The sequence below is a fragment of the Saimiri boliviensis genome, chromosome 3 (assembly GCF_048565385.1).
Source record: "Saimiri boliviensis isolate mSaiBol1 chromosome 3, mSaiBol1.pri, whole genome shotgun sequence".
Taxonomy (NCBI): Eukaryota; Metazoa; Chordata; class Mammalia; order Primates; family Cebidae; genus Saimiri; species Saimiri boliviensis.
Window position 1 is genome coordinate 142,031,974 of NC_133451.1, and position 17,208 is coordinate 142,049,181.

Consider the following 17,208-nt stretch of genomic DNA (forward strand, 5'->3'; position numbering starts at 1 on the left):
CACCATGCCCAGCCATTTTTCTTCCTGTTTAAAATCTTAACCCTTCTTTTGCCAGGTCACTAGTTTGAAATGTATCTTTCTAGACTTGCTTTTCTATTCTTACACACACACACACACACACACACACACACTCTCTCTCTCTCTCTCTCTCTCTCTCTCTCTCCCTCTCCCTCTCCCTCTCCCTCTCTCTCCCCCTCCCCCCCCACCATCCCCGCCACTTCCTTTCTCTCCCTGTCCCCCCACCCCCCTCTATTTTTTAAACAAAACAATCCCCACTACTTTGTCACTTAACCTTTTTCATTCAACAATATGTTGTGGACTAATTTCCATATCAGCAATATATATCTGCCTCTTTCTTTTTAATAATAGCTGCATGGTATTCCAGTAAAATAGGTCAGAGCTTCCCAACCAGTATGCCTTACATGGTTATAGGTGTGCCAAGATACCGAATGCCCAAAGGAGCTGGGCAGGACTAAGAACTCCAAAGATGGACAATGGTAAGATATTGAGGTATGAACATATGAAATATATAAAACCCTTTTATTCCTTTTATATTTTTCTCAGGAATTAAAAAGTCTTGCAACTAAAAAGCCTGATAAGATTGGTATTCCTATTATTAAAGAAGGCACACTAGATGCTATTATGGTTTGGTTTGTGCTCCAGCTTGACGATGAACATAGTTTATCCACCAGTCCTAGTGAGGAAACATGTTGGGAACAGGCTGTCTACCCTGTACAGGACCTGGCAGGTAGGTCTTGTCAATTTTTTTTTTTTTTAAAAAACCTCTTGCTTTAATCTAAGTATTTGAGTCAGTGGCAAAAAAAAAAAAAAAAAAAAAAAATAATAATAATAATAATAAATAAACAATAACTCTGCTGCATAGCACTCCAAAAACCTATCATTAAATTATTTCTTCAGCTCTGATTTTTCTAGTTGCCAGTAGATGAAAGAAATCCTCCTCCCTTATTTCATGGAAAGTAGTGGAAAAGTATTGCTTTTAGTGCAGAAGTTCTTACTCCTTAGAGAAGCTGATGACGTCTGTGGAGCCCCGGATCAAAAAAAAAGTACACACTGATATAAGCACAAATTTTTTCAGTTTTAGAGAGTTCATGGATCTTGTATTTATTTTTTTTTTTAGGAGGAATTTTTTTTTTACAGTGATGTGATGGGTTTCAGTAAGTTTAAAACAGATGAATTATATAGAAAAACTGCCCTTTTTAGGCTGAGTATGGTGGCTGATATCTGTAACCCCAGTACTTTGGGAGGCCCAGGTAGTACTGCTTGAGACCAGGAGTTTGAGACCAGCCTAGGAAACATAGCAAGACCTCATTTCTACAAAATAATAATAATAATAAAAAATTACCTGGGCATGGTGGCAAGTGCTTGTAGTCCAAGAAGGATCCCTTGAGTAGGAGGTTGAGGCCGCAGTGAGCCAAGATTGTAACACTAAACTCTAACCTGGGCAATAGAGCAGTGTTGCCCACACACACACGTGCCTGCGCACACACAGAAAAACTCTACCCTTAAACTGGAAGTTAATACATCTATTTCTGTTTAGTTTCTTAATCAAGGATCTGATTTGGCAGGGTCGTAAAGGCCTGGAATTAGTATATTGCTGTGGCTAGTATGTTGTTTTTGGAATCAGGTAGATTTGGATTCAGTTCTTGTCTCTGCTACTTACAGATTCCTTCCGGCTTATCCTTGCCAGTTGTTTTTTAGAGTTTCTGTTGTATCATATATAAAAATAGGACAATACCATTTATCTTGTAGCTCTCTTATAGGGATTATTAGAGATAGTGGGTGTAAAATGCCTACCACAGTGTCTGGCACTCAGTAAATGACAGTTTTTACTTTGTTTTTAACTCTCTTATACCTGTAGTAACTTAGACAGATGGCCTTTTGTTTTTAATCCTTAGAGAAAGGACATTTACATGTTTAAACATAAGAATAGAAATTTGTGGCTGGGCTCAGTGGCTCACGCCTGTAATCCTAGCATTTTGGGATCCTCCTGCTGAGGTAGGAGGATTGCTGGAGTTCAGGAGCTTGAGACCAGCCTGGTCTCTACTAAAAATTAAAAAAAATTCAGGCATGATGGCAAGCGCCTGTAGTCCCAGCTAGTCAGGAGGGTGAAGTTGAAAGATAGCTTGATCCCTGAGATTGAGGCCACAAGGATCATACCACTGCACTCCAGCCTGGGCAACAGAGCAAAACACTGTCTCCAAAAAACAAAAAAAAACAAACAAAATAGAGTAACAACTTGTATTTTCAACTGGTACCAGGGCTAATGAGAAGGAATTGTGATTATACATTTATACGTTTACAATGAAAAATGTTACTACATGTAGGCCAGATGCAGTGGCTCACTCCTATAATCCTAACACATTGGAAGGCTAAGGCAAGAGGATCACTTGAACCCAGGAGTTCAAGACTAGCCTGAGTAAAATAGCAAGACCTCCTCTCTATAAAAAAAAAAAAAAATTAGCTGGGTGTGGTGGCATGTATCTGTAGTCCCAGCTACTTGGGAGGCTGAGGCAGGAGGATTGCTTGAATCCAAGAGTTGGAGGCTGCAGGGGGCCATGTTATACCACTGCATCCCAGCCTGGGTGACAGAGTGAGACCTTTTCTCAAAAGACAAAACAAAAGTTTTCCCACATATGAAAGGAGTATGATACAGTCTTTATTGTAAGTCTTAGTTCTTCCTTATAATTTCAAGTTCCTAGACATGCAAGAGTGTCTAAAATACAGTTAATAAGTATTACTGATATGATTCTGTTGAATGTTATCTTGTTCTTTTGGAAATTTCTTAGTGAAAAGAATGTCCCTTTAAAGTGAGGTTTGATATTTATCCCTGAATTTTATCTTTGTTATCTTTGGTGGAGTACTGTTCCCTGCAGTACTCGACCAAACCCCCAATTTGGAGATATGGAGAGACCTAGTGATTGCGGTAAAAACACTGTCATACTAATAGCCTTAGGGTCAATCATGGGGCTCTTAAATGTCTCCATTATTCTACTCGTTAATTGAGTCTTCAGACTTCACTTTCTCCTTAAGTAAAGCCGGTAGGGTTTTCCTAGGTTTTTTTGTTTTTTTTTTTTTGTATACGAAATGAATATTTGTAATCCTTTCTATAGTGATTTAAAGAATGGGAGGTTAAATGGAGGATGGAGATGTTTACGTGATTTACGTGATCCTCAGGCTTATAAGCACTCCTTATTAATTTTTTTCTTTCTTTCTATTTAATGAAGACTATGGGATAAAGCCTGGAGACCATGTGATGATGGAAGTGTCTTGTCAAGACTGTTACTTAAGAATCCAGAGCATTAGTGTCTTGGGTTTGGAATGTGAAATGGATGTTGCAAAAAGTTTTACCCAGAATAAAGACTTGTTATCATTAGGAAATGAGGCTGAACTTTGTAGTGCCCTCGCTAACCTTCAGACCAGTAAACCAGATGCTGTAGAGCAGACGTGTGTATTGGAATCTACAGAAATTGCTTTGCTAAACAATATTCCATATCATGAAGGCTTTAAAATGGCAATGAGGAAAGTTTTGTCTTCACTGACTCCAGAGAAACCGTGTCAGACCATGGATACTCACTGTCAGAATAATGAGATGAGCTCTGGAACTGGGCAGAGTAATACTGTACAGAGCATCCTTGAACCTTTCTACGTGTTAGATGTGTCTGAAGGCTTCTCTATTCTGCCTATTATTGCTGGCATACTTGGGCATGTTAAACCATACAGTTCTGTGGAGAAAGACCAGCATCGGATTGCTCTGGACCTCATATCTGAAGCCAATCACTTTCCTAAAGAAACACTTGAGTTTTGGCTGAGACATGTGGAGGATGAATCTGCTATGTTACAAAGGCCAAAATCAGACAAGTTATGGAGCATAATTATATTGGATGTCATTGAACCATCTGGGCTCATTCAGCAGGAAATAATGGAAAAAGCTGCAATATCCAGGTAAAACACAAAATAATAACTTCTGGCTTTTTTTTTTTTTTTGAGCTCAAATTTTATGTAAATTCCATAAGTTCTTTAATGGCATAACTGTAAAAATAAGATCATTGTATGCTCCTCAAGCATTATTTTTCAGGACCCATGACTTCATTTGATGCTAAAATCATCCCACGTATGGCCAGTGGGAGCTCCTTTAAACAAACTGCTATGTCTTTTTGACACGTTCCCATAATTCTTTGAGCATGTTCTTACTTTGGTGCAACCAGATGTTTTATTTTCATCTTGAATTTTTCTCTGCCCCAAGCTTAGAGTCTTAGAATCAGTCTTTCTCCAAGGGACTCTGGTTCCTTTTAGTGGAGAACTATATTTTGAAACCAAGTTCTTTTCTTCTTTAGATGGAGTTTCGTTCTTGCTGCTCAGGCTGGAGTGTAATGGTGCGATCTTGGCTCACTGCAGCCTCTGCCTTCTGGGTTCAAGCGATCCTCCTGCCTCAGCTTCCCAAGTAGCTGGGATTACAGGCGTGCACCACCATGCTCAGCTAATTTTGTATTTTTAGTAGAGAAAGGGCTTCACCATGTTGGTCAGGCTGTTCTTGAACTCCTGACTTCAAGTGATTCACACCGCCTCCCCCACCCCCTGCCCTCCCCCCGCCCCCCTCTCGACCGTTGGCCTCCCAAAGTACTGGGATTACAGACATGAGCTACCATGCTCAGCTGAAACCAAGATCTTGATGATAGGTATGTATACTCATTGCTACTGGTCATTGCTTTTAGGCCCTCTGAATTGAAAAAGCTAGGAAGAGGATATGTGTGTTTTGTGTGTGTGTACACAGGCATGGATCCATATACACGTGCACAATCATATACAGGTATTTATTTCTGTATCTATTTATCTGTATAAAACCATGAGTGAATACTCATACCTTCAGTTCTAATCCACTACCACATGGTACACTGCAGTGTTCCCTTTTTTATATATAAATAATACATATTTGTATTATTTCTCCGGCAGTAAAGGCCTGGCTCTCACTAAGGTAATATACTTACTCATTTGCTCATAGGGAGAATGCACATAACATTGTTTCAAACTTGCTAACACACACTACTGTGGAAAGCAAACCTACCAACCAGAGTTCAGTATTAGTTTATAGATTTTTTTTTTTTTTTTTTCCTTTAGACACAGGGTAGGGTGGAGTGGGGTTTAGAGTGGGATTGTGGTGGTTCTCACTATGCTGCCCAGGCTGGTCTTGAACTCCTGGGCTCAAGTGATTTTTCCACTTCAGCCTTCTGAATAGCTAGGGTTTTAGGCATATGCCACTGCTTATAGGTTCACAGGTTTTAAAATACACATACTGATGAAATCCTATGTTTACAATTAGTAAGTTTTTATAATTGATTTTTTTTTTTTTTTTTTTTTTTTTTTTTGGAGACAGAGTCTCACCCTGTCGACCAGGCAATGACATTATCTTGGCTGAGTGATTTCTATCAGAAAGTTTGTTTTTGAAATTGCCTTCATAACAATATGTTATTAGAAGAAACAGCAGTGGCAAAGATGTTTTTTAATTTATTTGTTATTTTTTATTTTCTGGTAAATAGCCAGAATTTTTGTGGAGGCCTTTTAATAATGTCATTATTTAAATTCGGTAAGGTTAGTCTTTTTTAAAAAAATTAATTAAATTAGAAAGTAAAGGAATTGGTTAAATTAGTACCAAAGATGTATTTCAGACATGTTTTGAATAATGGACCATTTTGGGGATCTTCCTTTGTTTTTGTTTTTGTCTAGAGATGCTAAAGACCTCTCAAGTCTTTTTCTGGGAATATGTTCTCTCTAGGTTTGTAATCTAGTTGACGTTTGCTCATTTCTACTCAAGCGCTCCCTCAGTCTGTCTGCAGTAGTGCAGCCTCCGTGGTGCTTTAGGAAACCAATGTATTGGAACGCTCCTTAGTGTCTTCCTGTGGCACTTCAGCCTTTCTGGTGCTCTGCCTAGCCAAGGTGATCTCATACCTTCTCAGTGGCCTCTAACATGGTTCCAATTCCTGTCAGTGCTTAGAGTCAGGAAAGACAGCTGCCTCCAGAAAGTCACTATGTTGGAACTATGTCGGAACTATGTCCACTCTTCTCTTTCGTCTCCTAAGGAGAAGCTGGGAGTTGGGAGGTTCCCCCCCACTCTGAGTTGTGCTGTGTTGTGCTGTGTTGAGGGGGAGGGTTACGGTGACTAAATGTCATGAATTTTCTACCGTCTTTGATGTATTTCTTCTTGGCTACATGCTTCTCTGGGGATCAGGAGCCTCCTAACTAGCTTCTGTGTTTCTTACTAAGGCAGTTGGTTTGTATATTTTTGTTAAGTTGCTGTCTCTGTGGCGGAAAATGGGTCTAAGGATTCTCTTTCACCACCTTGTTGACATTACTCTCCCTATAGCTTTGTAAAAAGTTTTGAAGTCAGGAGTGAAACTTCCAACTTGGTTCTTTTTCAGAATCATTCCCTTGAAAAGGGATTCCACATCTCTTGAGATTTCATATGAGTTTTAGGATAAATTTTTCTATTTCTGTAAAAAACACTGTTGGAATTTTGATAGGGATTGCATTGATTGTGTACATCACTTTGGGTAATATTGGCATTTTAGTAACATTAAGTCTTCCAATCCAGGAACGTGGAACATCTTTACATATATTTGTCTTTAGTTTCTTTCATCAAAGTTTTGTAATTTTCAGTGTACTAGTCTTTTTACCTCCTTGGTTAAGTTTAAGTTATTGTAAATGGAATTTTTTTTTTCTCTCTCTCTCTTTTTTTGACAGAGTCTTGCTCTGTCACCCAGGATGGCGTGCAGTGGCACAATCTCTGCCCACTATAATCTCTTCCTCCCGGGTTCAAGCAATTCTTGTGCCTCAGCCTTCCCACTAGCTGGGATTACAGGTGTGTACCACATCTGGCTAATTTTTATATTTTTAGTAGAGCCAGGTTTTTGCCATGTTGGCCAGGCTGGTCTCAAACTCCTGACCAAGTGATCCACCTGTCTTGTCCTCCCAAGTGCTGGGATCATAGGCATGAGCCACCATGCCAGCCTGGAATTGTTTTAATTTTCTTTTCAGATCATTCATATTTGAGTTTTAGAAACACAGCTGATTTTTGTTTTTGCAATTCTGCTGAATTTGATCTAAGTTTTTTTGTGTGTGTGAGATCATTAGTGTTTTCTACATGTCTGATCACAGATGTGATCTTTTGTCTTTACTGATTGCTCTGGCTAGGACGTCTAATACTATGTTGAATAGATGTTACCAAAGTAGGAATTCTGTTTCTCTTCCTGTACCTGATCTTATGGAAAAGCTTTCAATCAGTCAAGTTCATATATATATTATATAATATATATATAGTTTTTCAGACTGTGATATATGAATTTGTTTATTATATATAATATATATAAATATATTTTGTGTGATATGTGAAAAACTATATATTATATAATATATAATATATAACATATATAATATATATAAGCTGTTTATTATATTATATATATTATATATATAAACAGCTTTTCAGATGTGTGTTCTGTCTGAATTATTATATTGGTGACAAATAACTTCTGTGAAGGTTACCTAAAAATTCACTTCTCTTCCCAGTGTTGTTTTTTTGTTATTGAGATAGAGCCTTGCTCTGTTGCCCAGGCTGCAGTGCAGTGGCATGATCTCAGCCCACTGCAATCTCCACCTCCTGGGTTCAAATGATTTTGTGCCTTTAAAAGTCCAGAGAATTAATTTAAAACTAATTCCATAGCAATTCTGGCTCTATGATTCCTGAGCAGTAGGGGATTATGGAAAAGCAAGTTAGGGTACAATGACTGGGTATCATTTAACTGTGCCTACATCTTAGCAGAACTCAGGCCCCTCCCATAATCCTAACCTTGTGGCCTTTCCTTAGTTTTATAGTGGCTGTTTTGGTCCCTGAACAAGGAACGGGTTTGTTTCAGGAAGAGATTAGTATCATCCTTGCTTTAAAGTTAAACTATAGGCCGGGCGCGGTGGCTCAAGCCTGTAATCCCAGCACTTTGGGAGGCCGAGGCGGGTGGATCACAAGGTCAAGAGATCGAGACCATCCTGGTCAACATGGTGAAACCCCGTCTCTACTAAAAATACAAAAAATTAGCTGGGCATGGTGGCACGTGCCTGTAATCCCAGCTACTCAGGAGGCTGAGGCAGGAGAATTGCCTGAACCCAGGAGGCGGAGGTTGCGGTGAGCCGAGATCGCGCCATTGCACTCCAGCCTGGGTAACAAGAGCGAAACTCCATCTCAAAAAAAATAAATAAATAAATAAAAATAAAGTTAAACTATAAAATTCCTCCCATAGTTAGCTTACCCTGTGTTTGGGACAGCCAGTTTGTGAGGTTAGAAGCAAAATGGAGTGAGCCATGTTAGTTTTCTTTCACTGCCATAATTTTTGCAAAGGTCATTTCAGATTTATAGATGATCAGTATTACTCAAAGTCCAGGACTTAAAATCGGCATCTGAACTAGGGGCATTCATGTGAGACTGAATCACCCTTATAGCGTCTGTTGCCCTATGTATACGTTATATTTGGCTATTCCTGAGTTGCTTCCTTTGTAAAAAATAAGTAAATATAAGTAAAGTGTTTTTCTGAGTTCTGTGAGCCATTCTGGCAGATTATTGAACTCAGAGAGGATATTTGGGGAACCCTTTATTTGTTATAGCCTGATAGGCTCTTCTTGCCCACTGCCCAGAAAGCCAATTCAGTAGGAACAGCAGGAGTTGCAGTAGAGAACGAGTTTATGTGGGCTCATGATTGTAATCCTAGCACTTTGGGAGGCTGACATGGGTGGATCACTTGAGGTCAGGAGTTTGAGACTACCCTAGCCAACATGGTGAAACTACATCTCTACTAAAAATACAAAAATTAGCTGGGCATGGTGACATGCACCTGTAATCCCAGCTGCTCAGGAGGCTGAGGCAGGAGAATTGCCTGAACCTGAGAGGCAGAGGTTTCAGTGAGCCAAGATTGCACCACTGCATTCCAGCCTGGGTAACAGAGTGACTCCATCTCAAAAAAAAAAAAAAAAAAAAAGAGTTTAATGATCACAAGGCAGCCAAGCAGAAGAATGGGAGATGTTTTTCAAATCTACCTCCCTGAGAACTCAGAGACTAGTTTTTAAAGATAATTTGCTGGATTGGGGGCTAGGGAATGGATACTGCTGATTGGTTGGTGATGAAATCATAGGGGTGTCAAAAACAGTCTTCCTGCACTGAGTCAGTTTCTGGGTGGGAGTCACAGGAGCAGTTGAGTCTGAAAATATCTCAAAGACCAATCTTACGTTTTTACAGTACTGCTCATGTTGTTACATTTAGTGAGTGAAGAGAGATTTTCTAGTGGTTACCATTCTGTAATAGTTATCTATAGGAGCAACTGGGGCAGTAATGCCAAAGTAGTTTTGAGGAATGGAGTGTTTTATAGCTTTGTTTGTCTAAGTTTTAATGATCTATTTAGGGAGACTACATACTATATAATTTTAGAAACATATATAAATTACTTTCTTTTTTTTGAGATGGAGTTTCACTCTTGTTATCCAGGCTGGAGTGCAATGGCGCGATCTCGGCTCACCGCAACCTCTGCCTCCTGGGTTCAGGCAATTCTCCTGCCTCAGCCTCCTGAGCAGCTGGGATTACAGGCACGCCCCACCATGCCCAGCTAATTTTTTGTATTTTTAGTAGAGACGAGGTTTCACCATGTTGACCAGGATGGTCTCGATCTCTTGACCTCGTGATCCACCCGCCTCGGCCTCCTAAAGTGCTGGGATTACAGGTGTGAGCCACCGCGCCCGGCCCGAATTACTTTTTAAGATCAATGTGTAGGTGAAATGTTTAGTTCTGTATTTTTAGAAGTGAATTCTTACTCTAAAGATTTATTTTAGGAGTAAAAACTTACTGTGAAGATACGTATGATAATGTAAAGTTCACCTGCTTAGTATCCTGTTCTAGAAATTCAAGTAGAAACAAGCTTAGACTATTCAGTAAAAATATAGATTTGACATTTGATTGTAAATGCGGCAAATGAAAATAATTACTTGATTTAAAGTATCCTCCACCTCTGTTTCATTGGATGTCAGTTGGTGGATCCTTCTCTCCCCTCCCACCTAGCACATAGCCCAGGTGTGAGGAAATAAGACTACATAGGTAGGTATTGGAAGCCACCTTGGCTTAAGAGCCCTTCGCTTCATATAGCAACTGTTCTCCCATAGGCACAGCTTCCATGGCCTAGCAATATGAACACCTGGTTACAAGTTACCCCACTCTCAGGGAAGCCCACATGTAGTATGGGTTCCCATCAGGAATTTATCCTTTGTTCGTGGCTTTCTCTGTCCAGATATAGTCTACCTATTAAGAGGCTTTTTTTTTTTTTTTTTTTAAATACCATAATCGGTGTTGCTGATAAACACAGCTGACATTCCATTCTTAAAAGATTTTCAGGGAAAGAGCGGGCAACCCCAATGTCAACTGTGGAAAGAGAAAGGATTTTGTTAACCCTTGACTCGCTCACTCTCCTTGAGTACTAGAGTATTTGGACTTTTTTTTTTTGCATTTGGAGTGTTTAACCTTTTAAAATAATTTCCAAGCCTTTGGATTAAAGAATAATACAAAGAACTTACCATATACCTTGCATTCAGATTCACAAACTACTAGATATTTTTCCACATTTCCTAAATTATTCAGGAAAAAACATTTCAGGTTCTTTCCCTTAACCATAGATATAATGTGGATGTCCTTGGAATTCATAGGACATTCACATATATAATCACTGTACTTATATAATCAATTATTAAAATCAGGAAATTTACAGGGACACAATACTGTTATTCTAAGCTATAAATCTTACCCAAATTTCACCAGTTGTCACAATAATATCCTCTGTAGCTTTTTGTACCTGGTCTGGAATCCAATCCAGTATCATTTATTACATTTAGTTTTCATGTCTCTCTAGTGGGGCAGTCACTGCTTATTGCAGTGTGTACCTCCTGGGCTTAAAGGATCCTCCCACCTCAGCCTCTTGAGTAGCTGGAACTACAGGTGTGCACCACCACACCTGGCTAGTTTATTTGTAGAGAGGGGTCTTGCTATATTGCCCAGGTTGGTCTTGAAGTCCTGGACTCAAGCAGTCCTTTCACCTTGGCCTCCCAAAGTGTTGGGATTACAGGCATCAGCCACTGTGCCCAGCCTGTCCCATTATTTTTGATGTTAATATAATCACATGGTTTAAGTTTTATCCACACATTTCTCCATTCAGTAAGTTAACTGTTTCCCCCCTTTGCGATAAAGTCATTTGTGAGGGGTGATACTTTGAGACTATAAAAGGATATTTTCCTAATCAAACTTTGACCTACTAGTTTTAGCATCCATTGATGACTCTTTCCTTGATCTAAAGACGTATGTCCATTTAAATAGCTAACTGATCATTTTTCTCTTTCATTGATCAGTAGTCACTTTGAGTTGGGAAGTTATTTCTAGTGATTTACCATTTTGAAATACCAGCCATGAATAACAGAAAAGTCCATTAGGCTACATGTAATCTGTAGCTCTTTACTGATTTATCGTGATTCTTGGTTACTGATGTTTATAAAATGTAGGGGATTAAAAAGGGTTTTTTTTTTTTTTTTTTTTTTTTAGACAAAGTCTCACTTTGCCACCCAGGCTGTAGTGCAGTGGTGGGATCTTGGCTCACTGGACCTGCCACCTATTGGGTTCAAGCAATTCTCCTGCCTCAGCCTCCCAAGTAGCTGGGACTACAAGTCCATGCCACCATGTTTGGCTAGTTTTTGTATCTTTTGTAGAGATGAGGTTTTGCCATGTTGCCCGGTCTGGTCTTGAACTCCTGGGCTGAAGTGATGCATCGACCTTGGCCTCCTAAAGTGTTGGAATTACAGGCATGAGCCACCATGGCCCAGCCCCAAAAGCTTTTTAATATATATATATTTTTCTTTAGGTGTTTACTACAATCTGGAGGCAAGATCTTTCCACAGTATGTGCTGATGTTTGGGTTGCTTGTGGAATCACAGACACTCCTAGAGGAGAATGCTGTTCAAGGAACAGAACGTACTCTTGGATTAAATATAGCACCTTTTATTAACCAGTTTCAGGTAAGTGTTTAGAGAGGTTCAACCAGGATGTTGTTATCCACAGTTTACCTCTGCTCTCTTTTTAGTTTTAGTCACTGTGTTTAGCTGGATTAAAATAATTAAGTAACTAAGAATCCCAGCACTTTGGGAGGGCAAGGCAGGTGGATCACTTGAGGTCAGGAGTTCAAGACCAACCTGGCCAACATGGTGAAATCCCACCTCTACTAAAAATACAAAAAAAATTAGCTGGGTGTGGTGGTGCGCACCTGCAATCCCAGCTACTCTGGAGACTGAGGCGGGAGAATCGCTTGAACTCAGGAGGGAGGAGCTGCAGTGAGTCGAGATTATGCCGCTGCACTCCAGCATGGATGACAGCGAGACTGCATCTCAAAAAAATAAAAAAGTTTATAGATACTCCTCTGAATCACTGTTATAAATGGAAGAAGGATCCTAGGTTTTAATCTTATGAAAAAGAGTGGTCTTTGTCCAAAAAAGATCTATGTTCTAAACTTGAACCCTTACCTTGAGACCTCAGGCTGGTAGCTGATAAGTATCAACAGGTAATACTCAGATTCTAGACAGACTGCAGAGAGCAGGAATACAGGAGGCTAGGAAAACAGAGCTCAAGGCAAAGGGATTAGTCTCTGTTTCAGAAATACCGAGTCAAGATTTAGAAATGGGCCAGGCATGGTGGCTCATGCCTGTAGTCCTGGCACTTTGAGAGGCAAAGGCAGGGCAGATTGCTTGAGCTTGCAAGTTTGAGATGAGCCTGGGCAACATGGGGAAACCCTGTCTTTACGAAAAATACAGTAATTATCTGGGCGTGGGGGTGCATGCCTGTAGTCCCAGCTACTTGCGGGGCTGAGGTAGAACTGCTTGAGCCTGGGAGGTGGAGGTTGTGGTGAGCTGAAACCACACCACTGCACTCCAGCCTGGGTGATAAGAGCCAGACCTTGTCTCAACAACGACAACAACAAAAAAGATTTAGAAATGAGCCGAAACTGGCACAGACCACTAGCAATAGAATACAAAATAGTAGGAGTGGATGGAAGGTTAGGGAAGAAGTTTGGGGTAGGAGACTGAGATAGTAAGGAGGTGGGATCGGTCACGTAAGCCGAAACAGAATTTTGGGAAGTTAGATGGTGAGTACAGAATTAAAGAAGTTATAGCTAACTTTTAGGTCTCCCATGAGCAATACCTGCTGAACAAATATAAATTAGTTGAGAAATGTTTTTCAGGGCTGACAAACTGTGGTTTTACAGTTTGTTTAATCTCAGTTTTTTGAAGGGTTTAATAGAGAATACAATTACCAGAGGGTTGAGAAGTTTATTTCTTTGTATGGTCCCAGAACACCATCTCCTATCTTTCTGCCTCATTTACTCTTGATCGTGACATCAGCAGTTTTTTTGATTCTGCCAGAATTTACAATATATTGATCCTGCCATCTTTTCATTGTACTTCTAGCTCATATCCTCTTTTCCCTGAACAGCTTAATTTCCATGGACTATATTTTTTATATAACTATTTATGTAATTTAAAAATAAAATTCTCTTTAGTTTTTCTATTGGCCTTAAAAAACCCTACCTTTGTTGGGCCGGGCGCGGTGGCTCAAGCCTGTAATCCCAGCACTTTGGGAGGCTGAGGCGGGTGGATCACAAGGTCGAGAGATCGAGACCATCCTGGTCAACAAGGTGAAACCCCGTCTCTACTAAAAATACAAAAAATTAGCTGGGCATGGTGGTGTGTGCCTGTAATCCCAGCTACTCAGGAGGCTGAGGCAGGAGAATTGCTTGAACCCAGGAGGCAGAGGTTGCGGTGAGCCGAGATCGTGCCATTGCACTCCAGCCTGGGTAACAAGAGCGAAACTACGTCTCCAAAAAAAAAAAAAAACCCTACCTTTGTTAAACACAACTCTGCATTCTACACTAGTACTGCTACAGCTGGCCTCTGCAACTGGAGTCTCACTTCAGCTGATGACCTCTCATCTCCAGAAGCTCCATAATCTTTCCTGGCAGTTTTACATTTTATAGACCATTCACTCATTTTCACAGATGTTATTGTCTCCTCTCCTTTAATATGATGATTATCTGACTATTATAGACAACTGACTGAACCAATGAAACAAAATGAAAAGTTTTAACAGAAAACAACTATATTCATTTAATAAATTTACTGAATACTACATGTACATTTTAGATTTTGGGAATATGGCTATGAAATTAAAAAGAGAAGTTCTGCACTCATGGATTTAGCATTTATTTGCATTGGAAGAGATGATAAGTAAAAAGACTGCTGTGATAGACAGTGAGAAGTGCTTATACATAAAGCACGCTAAGGGAGTTTGGAGTATGGGATATACTATTTTCTGTAGGTTACACCTAAGGAAAGGACTCATGGGTAAGTGATAGTTAAAAGAGACTTGAAAGAAGTAAGGAAGCAATCACACAAAGGATCAGCAACTGTAAACAGCCTGAGGCAAGATCATGATTGGCATATCAGAAATCCTGAGAAGACACCAAGAGGGAGAGTGATGAGAGATGCAGAGTATTAGGGGCCAGATGGAGATCTTCTGGCCATTGTGAGGACTTTGGTTTTTGCTCTGAAAAGGGTAGTAAACAACTGGAAGGTATTGAACAGAGGCTTGGCATGATGTGACTTATGTTTGCTTATGATTGCTATGGTTGCTGTGTTAGGAATAAAACACTGGTGAGACCAGGCAAAGGCATTAAATTATTGTAGTAGTCCAGATGAGAGGTGTCAGTGGCTTTGACTGGAGTAGTAGTAGTGAAAGTGTTGCAAAATGGTCAGATCCTAGATATATTTTAAAGGTAGGGCTGGGTGCGGTGGCTCATGCCTGCATTCCCAGCTCTTTGGGAGGCTGAGGTGGGAGGATTGCTTGAGCCCAGTAGTTCAAGACCAGCCTGGGCAACAAAGTGAGACTGTGTCTCAATTACAGAAATTAGCTGGGCATGGTGGTATGCCCCTCTCGTCCCAGCTACTTGGAAGGCTGGGGTGGGAGGACTGCTTGAGCCCAAGAGGCTGAGGCTGCTGTGAGCTAAGGTTGTGCCACTGCACTACAGTCTGGGCAACTGCAAGACCTTGTCTCCGAAAATAAAGGTAGAATTTTTGATAGGTTGGATGTGGGCTATGAAGGAGGACTCCCATTTTTTTTTTTTTTTTTTTTTTTTTTTAGGTGAAAGCACCTGGAAGAATGGTTCCATTTATGAGTTACTAGGCAAAGTAGGATCAGGCTTTGTGTGTAGCTGTGGTCACTGAGCAATTGGGTAAAAATTCAGAGAAAGCTCTGGGCTGAAGATTTAAATTTGGCACTTAGCAGCATGTAGCTGGTATTTAAGGCCTTAAGACTGGATGAAATACCATGGGGGGGCATGTAGATAAAGAGGGCTGGGAACTGAACTCTAGAGAACTGAAAGTTACGAGCTCTAGATTGGTTATATAGAAGGAGCTAGCAAACATGACAGAAGGGCCAGGCATGGTGGCTCATGCCTATAGTCCTAGCACTTTGAGAGGCGAAGGAGGGCAGAATGCTTGAGTCCAGGAGTTCAGACCAGCCTGGACAACATGGCAAAAGCCCGTCTCTACAAAAAATATAAAAATTAGCCAGATGTGGAGGTGGGCACCTGTAGTCCTAGCTACTTGGGAGGCTGAGGTAGGAGGATCACTTGAGCCCAGGGGGCGAAGGGTGCAGTGAGCAGTGATCCATCCCACCACTGCACTCCAGCCTGGGCAACGTAGTGAGACTCTGTCAAAAAAAAAAAAAAAAAAAAAAAAAAGACAGGAGTGGGCCAGTAAAGTTAGTGTGAGAGAAAAGTTGGGGCCAACTACGAGGTATGGGTTCAGCAGTGTGGGGATTAGGAGGCAGGTGATAAGAGGTGGCATAGTCTAGGGCTTCTTTTGGTGTTTGATGTAAAAATAGAAAGAAAAGGCATAATGAGGAGTCTTAGAAATGGCGTGGGGTCACTGTTGAGTTTTTATGGGAAAGAAAGGTTTTATGCTTTCAAGGATGCCCAGGGAGAGGTGACTGTGTCTGTGTCCTATTTCGCCTTACTCAAAGAAAAGTGTTTTTTTAAATGACAGTTTCCTTTCTGTTTCAAATGATGAGATTAAAAATTATTAGTATTAATAGTAGCATTCCATTGCTACTAAACTTGATAGAACACTTAACAGTGATTCTCAACTTTGTACATTGGAAACGTCTGTGGATCCTAACTCCAGATGATTTGAGGGGTGGCCTGAACATTTGGGCTTTTAAAAACCTTCCCAGGTGATTTTAATTTGCAGCCAAGATTGAAAACCACTGCCTTTTAGAAATAAAATTATTTTCCAAATGACATTCACTATTGTTTGATTGAATCTGGCGTCATTTCTGAAACAATTCATTTAGTATTGTAGTATTATTTCATAAGCAAATCTTTGACTTAATTTTAGAGCTGTTTGGCTTAAGTAAAAATTTAATCTGCTTTCATCCAAATGAAAGATCTGCAGCTAATGGAAACCACAGCAAATTATCTAACCTGTCTAAACCTTGGTTTGTTCATTCTTTCTGTACTGCAACAATGAAAGCCAGCCTTAGCTTGATGGGGGAGTATAAAGGAGGTAATGTAAAAAGTAATCTATCATACTGAGCCAAGTGTCAAAGCAAGCCCTGACCACAAAAGGAATGCGTAAAAGTGAAAAGCTTGAGCTCTGACTACAAAACAAGTGAAAGTGAAAAATTTATACTTTCTTTAGGTACCTGTACGTGTATTTTTGGACCTATCCTCATTGCCCTGTATACCTTTAAGCAAGCCAGTGGAACTCTTAAGACTAGATTTAATGACTCCATATTTGAACACCTCTAACAGAGAAGTAAAGGTAAGTACAACACAAAAAATGATTTTGTTATGTTTAGAATAATTAAATTAGGTAATACTTTGTATACATAGTTTTAGCTGCTTTAAAGATTTAAATCTTACTTTCTAAATATACAAAAATGGATATAAGTAAATATTAGTGAATAAAATAGGTTAATATTAATACAAACTGGGTGGTGAAATGCATTTTAAAATAATTTTTTGTGTTTAAAAGTAAAAAAAGACTTATCTAAGTCTTCTCTACGTACTCTGA

The 17,208-nt window shown here is 39.9% G+C and overlaps 1 protein-coding gene across 4 annotated transcripts in view; it reads left to right on the forward strand.

Annotated features, from left to right (window-relative positions):
* The window catches only part of PRMT9 (protein arginine methyltransferase 9), a 47,230-nt gene that overhangs the window by 24,525 nt on the left and 5,497 nt on the right, over window positions 1-17,208 (forward strand). For 2 of the 4 annotated variants that reach the window (XM_039479204.2, XM_039479205.2), the window contains 4 exons: window positions 565-748; window positions 3,246-3,963; window positions 11,949-12,102; window positions 16,834-16,956. In XM_039479204.2, coding sequence (XP_039335138.2) covers window positions 565-748; window positions 3,246-3,963; window positions 11,949-12,102; window positions 16,834-16,956 — 1,179 coding nt within the window. Of the gene's footprint in view, window positions 1-564; window positions 749-3,245; window positions 3,964-4,733; window positions 7,396-11,948; window positions 12,103-16,833; window positions 16,957-17,208 lie in introns of those variants that run through there. The other 2 variants (XR_012516989.1, XM_074396843.1) reach the window with 2 other exon arrangements.